The following is an 8,667-nucleotide window of genomic DNA, read 5'->3' as shown; positions in this document are numbered from 1 at the left end:
GAACCATAAACACTCAAAGAAACATCTGCATGCTTAAATGGTTCTCTGCATGGTGAAATGGTTCTTCAGATTGATGGAGAGTGTGTTGTATATGGTCTATATAGCACCAAAAAGGGTTCTGCTATTGGTACAAGCTTGACATCATGATAATAGAAGAACCCTTTGCTATTGTTTTGTATTGTCTGCTATTGTTACGACGTCAAGCTTGTAATAGGAGAAGAACGCTTTTTATTGTTATACAGAACCATTTTTTTAAAAAAAGGAACCATATACAGCGCAGTCTTCATCTGAAGAACCATTTAGGCATGCAAGTGTTTCCAATACATGTTTCCAATTTAATTCATTTCCAGTTTCCAGTATGTTTCTGATTCTGTTTGCCATCTGTTGGTCAGAAAGTCTAGTACCCAGTTGTGGATGGAGCTGCACAGAACCCGGCTGCTCAGCTTTAACAGCAGTTTAGAAGGAATGAGGGTGTTAAATGCAGAGCTGTAGCCTACACCCTTAGCAAAAAGGGTTGTTTGGCTTGTAACAATAGTGGAACCATTTTTGGTGCTATATAGAACCCTTTTCAAAAAGATTCTATATGGAACCATCTACAGCACATTCTCCATAAATCTGAAGAACACTTTTACAATGCATTTTTGAAAAGGGTTCTTCTATTGTTACGATGTCAAGTTTGTTACAATAGAAGAACCTTTTTTGGTGCTTTGTAGAACCTATTTGGAAAGGGTTCTTCTACTGTTATGACGTTAAGCTTATTACAATAGAAAAACCCTTTTTGGTGCTATATAGAACCATCTACAGCACATTCCCCATCACTCTGAAGAGCCATTTCATGAAGCAGAGAACCATTTAATCATGCAAAGGGTTCTTTCAGTGTTCATGGGTCTGTATTGAACCATTTCTTTACTAAAGAACCCTTGGAGAACCAACTTTTGTAAGGGCGTATAAACAACATCCTACAGTTATTCAGTAGTTAGTAACAGTGAAATCCTCATGCATTTGAAATACTCACCTCTACACGTCGCGCTAAAGCGATGGTTTGTGATTGGTTGTTTTACGTGTCAGTCAAACCTCCCTTTCCTGTCAAAGTAGGCAGCACTTAAACAAATACAGCAACAGAACCTTCCAGATTCTCTTATGATAGAATTCTCGCTTGTGAGAACAGAGTCATGGGAAGTTAATTCCAAAACCGCTGGGCTGGAGTAAATTGGTCCTTCAAAATAAAATGCTAATGGTTAGCTACACTCACAGCTATGTTAAGTACACTCTTAAAATAGATGGTTCTTCAATGGTTCTATAAAGAACCATGAATATTCAAAGAACCCTTTGCATGATTAAATGGTTCTTCGCATCGTAAAAGGTTTTTTAGATTGATGGAAAATGTGCATGGATGTGCTATAGAGAACATAGAACCGTTCTTCTATTGTTATAAGCTTGACACTGTAACAATAGAAGAACCCTTCTGGGTGCTTTACAGAACCATTTTCTATATAGAACCATCTACAGCACGTTCTCCATCAATCTTTCATGATGCAAAGAACCGTTTAATTATGCAAAGGCTTCTTTGAGTCTTCGTGGTCCTATGTAGAACCATTTTCTTTGCTGAAGAACCCATGAGGAACCATCTTTTTTAAGAGTGTAGGGTGATGTTAAGTTATCCAACCATATGTAATTACAGCAGGCCTTCTCTATAAAAGTGTATTTGCACTAAGATGTTGTGAAACTAAAAACCGAGTAAATGAGTCAAAATAAAATCAAAATGCACCTTTTTCACTTTGTGGTCATATTAAACACAACCTTTTGTGTCATATGTCGTTGAGAAAAAACCTAAACAAACCAGAAAACAATAACGTCTCTGAAGACAGACCAAAGTTACAGTGCTAACATATATGCATAATGAATAAAAAGGAAGGAAGCTCTAATATGGTCAGAAAGACTTCCACCTCGCCCCTTCCAGAAACTTTCGTCTCTGCACCCTCAAGGCCACTATACAATGAATCACAGTAGCCCCTTGTCAGTTCAGCCAGGCCTCAGGACAGATAACAGAACCATGGAGCCTGGGAAACTGTAAAGAGTTGACCACTTATCTAACTCTTGCACTTAAAGAACAGTGAGAGTCCACCTAATGTTTAGAGAAACATAAGCTCCTTCTACAGCTAGGAGTACCTCTTGTAAGCATACATAAATCATGGTTATGTAAGTAAAGCAACATGCTATACTAAAATCCGCTTAAATGGCTTGGATGCATGCACATCTCTCAAAGGTGAAACCTTGGTCACCAAAATCAGAACCACACGTATCATCCAAAAGCCAAAATCCTTTTCCCACCTCTTACCACCTGACGTTTGGTTGACATCACTGTGTAGAAGGGGCCGGGGGAAATATGAATCACTTATCATAGCATGTTTTCCCTCCCACCACCCCCAGAAATAATCAAACACAATCACCAGTCATCACCTTCACTCCCACCTGCACACACACGTACGTCAGCTACGCCAGGTCATCCCTCTGCAGACAGCCTTATTTCCTCACAGGCTCTCTGCTCTGTCACTCTCATCACTTCCTTCACTCTCAGTTTCATTTTCAGTTTTAGGACTGGTTGTTAAATAATCGGATTATTTTTACTACTTTTTAAATTTTATTCTGTTTATTTAGCTCGTGTGTCTGCTTTTATTTTACTGTTTAATTCTAAAGCATTCTGAGCTGCTTTGTGTATGACAAATGCTCTAAAAATAAAGTTTATGATAATTTTCTTCTATAATCAAAATAATTTTGAGAAAATCTCACAGCCCTTGTTTTTTTTCCCCCTCGTTTTACCAACGTGCACATCTTGGTGTGTCTGTATTGTATGCATGTTGTTTAATGACTTTTAAATAAATCTTTTAAAGAACTTTTCAAGCATGCATCCATATTTTTTATACATAAAATTGAGCATTAATTTAAGCATGATTGCCTACTTAATATTGCATTTGATTCAAACTTGCCTATAGCCTGCAAAACACTATGGAAGGTACATAAACTCAGGTGTGGGACACTAAAATACCTGAAAATTATAAATAAGATTAAGAACTTGTCCTGAACTCCAAACTGCAGGTAAGTTAATGGAGGTGTCCTTGCCCCTCTGTGTTCATTTTATTTTTCAAATATTTTCAAAGGTTTTTACGTGACAGCGCACCAACACTTGGTGTTCAACTAAGCATAAAAAGACCATTACAACCTTTAGGTTAAGTTTTGCTTTCTAATGGAAAAGCAAATATTTTTACATTATTTTAGCTAGCTAGCTAATTAGTACTTGGCAGCAAGCTTGATGTTTTGATGATGTAGCTTATAATGCTAAATGCGAGTTATCTAAACTATTCAACATCCCCAAAGTTGAGAGGTACCAAAATGACAAAACCTTCAGCTTATCTTTTACTGCACTTTCTCAATGTATAGATGAAGTAGCTAATAATTTTAAATACTAAATAACTATTTATAATAACTTAACTTACTACTGTCAGCTAAATAAATCAGTTTTAGGATTTATTTTTATTTTTCATATCAGCAGCTTCATGATCTGCATTCACAAACCTTCAACGGCATTTCATTTACTAGCTAGTTCTGGTTTGTAGATGATTCAGCTGACTTAGCTATCTTGCTACTGGGCGACCAAGTTTGGGTCACTTTCATGTTATCAATAAGCCTAAATAGGTCATGTCTTCCAAGTCAAAGTGCAACAGGTTTAACTGTGTGGTCTTCCAAGTTACAGCAGCCAAACTACTAAACCCTCCAACAAACTGCTTGGGAGCGTAATATGACAAAATATGAACTTTAATTGGTTTTCACACATTCATCAGATGAGATACAAACTTATTACTTAGTATGACATTTTCAATAAGGTACCTTATGTGAGTTGGAAATGGCAATAATGATTAGTAAATTAACTGTATGCACACAACTGAATTTTGACAATCATAATTCTAAGCCTGCCAAAAACCTTCAGCAGAAGCGAGTAAAAAGCAGAAACACAGACAGCATGTTTTAAAACTAGGGATGGGTATCGAGAAGCGGTACTAAATTGGTACCGGTCAGTACCGAAGTATCAATAAACTCTTGGACAAATGGTGCTGCTATCAGTATTTATGTAACATTAATTTTATTCTACTTAGCTGCCGTTTTTAAATAGTTGGTGCTGACTGGATGAGCGGGAGGGGCGTCTGCGTGACGAAAGTGTTCCTCTGAGTACATTAACCATTCCAGATGCTGAGCGTCATTCTGTGCTCTCCATCATGGCTGAAAGTGTAAGTGTGACTCAAAAGCGTGATTCACTTTACTAAATGTAACGATACTGCAGATTAATGTAATGCATGTAAGGCAGTAGTTGTGTGTGAACACCAGCAGCCTCATCAAACACAAACACAACATGCTATAAATCTGAAGCAGTGATGTGTGTTTGCTTCAGCAAAGCGGCTGCTGCACCACCGTCCTCAACCTGGTGTTCTGATTAATTTTTTTTACCTTGTCAAAATGTCCTACTGTAGCGCACATTTATTGGTTGCTCCATACATGAAACTCTAGGTGGGACATTTCTCAAATCAATTTATCAAAAATACTACCAGCATTAAAACTAAGAAGCTGAAGTCAATGTCCTATTTGCCAAATTCTCGTTCTAATTTTCCCGTTCCACCTGCACGATTTAAGGTGGAATGGGAAAATTAGAACAAGAATTTGGCGGATTGGAAGCCGACTGCAGCCTCGTATTAAAACTGCAGGTGGGAGAGTTTGATAGTCTAAATGTCCTTTTCAGAAAAGTTGGTATCAGAGGTTACACACTGCTCCTTTAAGCTGATCTTAGCTCAGTTTTCTATGGGGAAGTGGATGATGCCAGTTTACCCCAGGATGTCTAATGTTTATGAGTGATTCACTTAGGATAAGAAATCTCTGTCTAATTGACGAGATGGAGCAGATACTCAATTTACATTCACTCCTTCACTCCACAAAAGAGTAGAAACAATGTTAAAACATTTAATTTAGCTGTAATTTTGTTTACACTAACCAGTTACCTTTCTGTCTTAAGTGAATGCAGAGCGTCAATAGCATCACCGTTAGCTTGAGAATTCACAACAGTCGACTTCACCGCATAAAATCAAACTAATTTTTACACATCAGCCTGATTTTTGCCACAGAAAACAGTGAGGCAGAATTGGCTTCTTATTCACCAGCTTCTTGTTCAAATTTTGCCATTCCACCTTAAATCGTGCAGCAGTTACATTCTGGCCCTCAGCGTTATAACTGCCACACCATTTAAGGTGGAACGTGAAAATTCAAACAAGAAGCTGGCGAATAGGAAGCCGTCTTCAGCTTCGTCAGAGAACACAAGTAAGCACTTCTTCAAGCCTCCAAACTTAAATAACTCCTTTCACCGACTTTCAGCACTTTCACCGACATGTTGATTCGCACTGGGTTCATATAACCCGAGATTATTTTTATGGCTCGTTTTATGGAAGGTAAAAGGCGCTAGAATCTTTACTGAAGCGGGAAAGCACAGTCAGTAAAATGACTACATGGTGCATTTAGATGAAATTAAATCACTGAGAAACACCAGTAGTATTTACATTACCCTCCTCATCATGTTAAACGAATCCTGTCCAAATAGGGTTTAACAGTTGTTAATAGTTATCGGTCATCTGGAGATGACCACAGCCTTTTCACATCTTTTCAGATCTTTTCATGTCATGTCTGTTTTTGGATCAAAAGTATCAGTATCGATAAGCAATATCAGTATCAATATCGGTATTGATGAAATCCTAAAGATACCCATCCCTTTGAAAACAACTCATGAAAATTAAAATGTTATTTTATCATCAAGAGCTTTCGTTCTTAATGCATTTGTGCGTCTTTAAAGTGTTTGAGTGCCTGAAGTTCCTGCCGCAGTCTGAGCAGTAATACGGTTTCTCTCCGGTGTGAATGCGCCGGTGCAGATGAAGAGCGCTCTGCACGTTAAAGCTCTTCCCGCACTCGGAGCACTGATACGGCTTCTCTCCTGTGTGGATGCGCTGGTGTCGTCGGAGATGACCGAGCTGATTAAACGTCTTCCCACAGTCCGAGCAGTAATGAGGTTTCTCTCCGGAATGGATCTGCTGGTGTCGCTGGAGTCCGCTCTGCTGAGTGAAGCTCCTCCCGCACTCGGAGCACCGATACGGCTTCTCTCCTGTGTGGATGCGCTGGTGTTTTTTCAGAGTACCGATTTCAATAAAACTCTTGCCGCAGTCTGAGCAGTGATGCGGTTTCTCTCCCGTGTGAATGCGCAGGTGTACGTGGAGGTGACCTCGCTGAGTGAAGCTCTTCCCGCACTCTGAGCACTGATGATTCCTCTTCTTTCCTGGACTTTTCTGCCTCTGTCTGTGAGATGTGTTGGCGCAGAGAGCACCAGAAGACGTTTGAGTCCTTGAGCTTCTTCTGGATGCCATGGTAATCTCCTCTGACCTCAACCATGTGATGTACTACTCTTGGTGGAACCTCTTGATTGGTTTGGAGGTAAATTTATACTGCGTAGGAATGTGGACACCAGGACCAGAAGAAGATCTGGAACAGGAAACTGTTCATAGCTGGAGGAGAAAAGCAAAAGAATTCAATTTGTTGGTGCACAAACGTATGTCAGGATTGTACAAAAGTTCACTTAGGCCCAATCCCATTTCTTCTTTTTATCCATACCCCTTGTTTTCGAGTGTCACCCTAACCCCTTGGAACTGAGTTACAAGGGGTAGTGGTTGAAATCTTGCCCTACAAAATGGGACCCTTGAATAAATTAAAAAAAAAACAACCTTGCTGAATTAACAGCTACTAGCGCTGCTCTGTAGGCGACCCGGCCCATCTTCAGTGACAGCAGAGAAGGGTAACGTTCAACAACCTCACTGCTGGGCTTTAGTTACATTTAGGGCATCATATGCCTTCAAAGAGGGGGGCAATTATTTATTATCGCCCACCGCTAATTCTTCAGTGATATGAAGCTGAAGTCAGATATTCACCAGCTTCTTGTTCGAATTTTCCCGTTCTACCTTAAATGGTGCAGCAGTTACATTCTGGCGCTTCAGGCATCAGAACAGCTGGAATATTTAAGGTGGAACTGCAAAGTTAGCTAGCTAACTACCGAGACATCAGTATGCTATTATCGTAATTCTTTAACAGAGAAAATTCTTACATTTGAGGGTTTCTTTGGTCTCTCGTTCAGCCATCTTGCTGTTTTTTCTTTTTTTCTCATAACTCTCTGTTTGGAGTCTCTGAAAAACCTCTGTTTGGAGGGCCTGTCACCCTACCCCTCCATCTCAACAAGAATCGGGACACCCTACCCCTAGATGAGAACACGCAAAACAGAGGGCTAAGGGCCAAGTGGTAGGGGCGAGGGGTGAAATGGGATTGGGCCTTAGTATCAGATCAAGTAAAAAACAATCAGAATAAAATGAAAAGAAAAGAAAATCAATTGCAAATCCACGTCGGGCCCTGATCACACCTGGCATTAACATGCACCCTGAGTGATCTGATCATAAGTGGACATCAGCAAGATCAAATGTTATATAGGTTCAGTGACTGGATCACAGTGTGTCTCCATTCACACTCAGGATGTGAGGAAAAACGACCTGAATCAGTAAAGCGGTCCAACGGTCTTCGACCCAACTGCATCCATTTATAAGCCAAAAACAGACAGGGAGTAAAAAAAAGGCTTTCACTGCTAAGATGGTTTTTCAAGGGTTCTTTGGTAAAGAAAACGGTTCTATATAGAACCATGAATTGTCAAATAACCCTTGCATGATTAAATGGTTCTTTGTATGATTAAATGGTTCTTCAGATTGATGGAGAATGTGCTGTAGGTGGTTCTATTTAGAGCCTTCTATATAGTACCACAAAGGATTCTTCTATTGTATACAAGCCAGACATCGTAACAATAACAGAGCCTTTTTGGTGCTATATAGAACCCTTTCAGTGAGGTTCCTTATAGAACCATTTGCAGCATTATCAGTCTGAAGAACTATTTAATGATGCAAAGAAGCCTTAAATCACGCAAAGGGTTCTTTGAGTGTTCATGGTTCTGTATAATACCAGTTTCTTTACTAAGGAGCCCTTGAAGAACCATCTTGTTTAAGAGTGTAAGTTAGGAGAACGTGATCAACTGAAGGCACGAGCTCAGGAGCGCACAGACGCTGTTTGTGTCTGTTTATATCAGCACCTTTTAAAAGTCTGATCATTACCGGATCTGTTCCTGTAAAGGAACACAGTAAACAGTGTTCAGTAGAGCTGAAGCTCCTCACCTTCAGCAGAGCAGCTCCTGCTCCTCCTGCGCCTCCAGCAGCTCTGTGGACGCCGGGACGGCTGGTCTTGTTCTTCTCTGGTTTACATGCATTGCTGTTGGAAAACCATTGTAGATATAGCGCCCCCAGCTGGACTGCAGGGCTTTCAACGTGGCGCCAGATGGCGTTATTTAAAATTCCACCCGTATTCCTATAAAACACACCCGTATTCCTACAAACCCCACCTCCTGAGAATTCCACAACCTGGAAATAAAATTTCATCAGAATATTTTAGATACAAACTCTACTGATTCAGTGTGATGTCCCTGCTGAAAAAGGACCATTCAAAACCATTGGGATTTGCTCTCTAATGGGAATTGGCCTAATGGTTTCCATTAGA

The 8,667-nt window shown here is 39.9% G+C and overlaps 1 protein-coding gene across 1 annotated transcript; it reads right to left on the bottom strand.

Annotated features, from left to right (window-relative positions):
• Positions 1-3,795: 3,795 nt before the first annotated feature.
• On the bottom strand, positions 3,796-8,358 carry LOC118809029 (putative zinc finger protein 286B). The gene is made up of 2 exons (XM_036571960.1): positions 8,289-8,358; positions 3,796-6,590 (listed from the first exon to the last, which is right to left on the bottom strand). The coding sequence occupies exon 2, from the start codon at positions 6,450-6,452 to the stop codon at positions 5,847-5,849; it is 606 nt and encodes a 201-aa protein (XP_036427853.1). The 5' UTR covers positions 6,453-6,590; positions 8,289-8,358; the 3' UTR covers positions 3,796-5,846.
• Between the last annotated feature and the right edge of the window lie 309 nt (positions 8,359-8,667).

The sequence above is a fragment of the Colossoma macropomum genome, unplaced genomic scaffold (assembly GCF_904425465.1).
Source record: "Colossoma macropomum unplaced genomic scaffold, Colossoma_macropomum, whole genome shotgun sequence".
Classification (NCBI taxonomy): Eukaryota; Metazoa; Chordata; class Actinopteri; order Characiformes; family Serrasalmidae; genus Colossoma; species Colossoma macropomum.
This window is presented reverse-complemented; position numbering and strand designations above follow the sequence as displayed.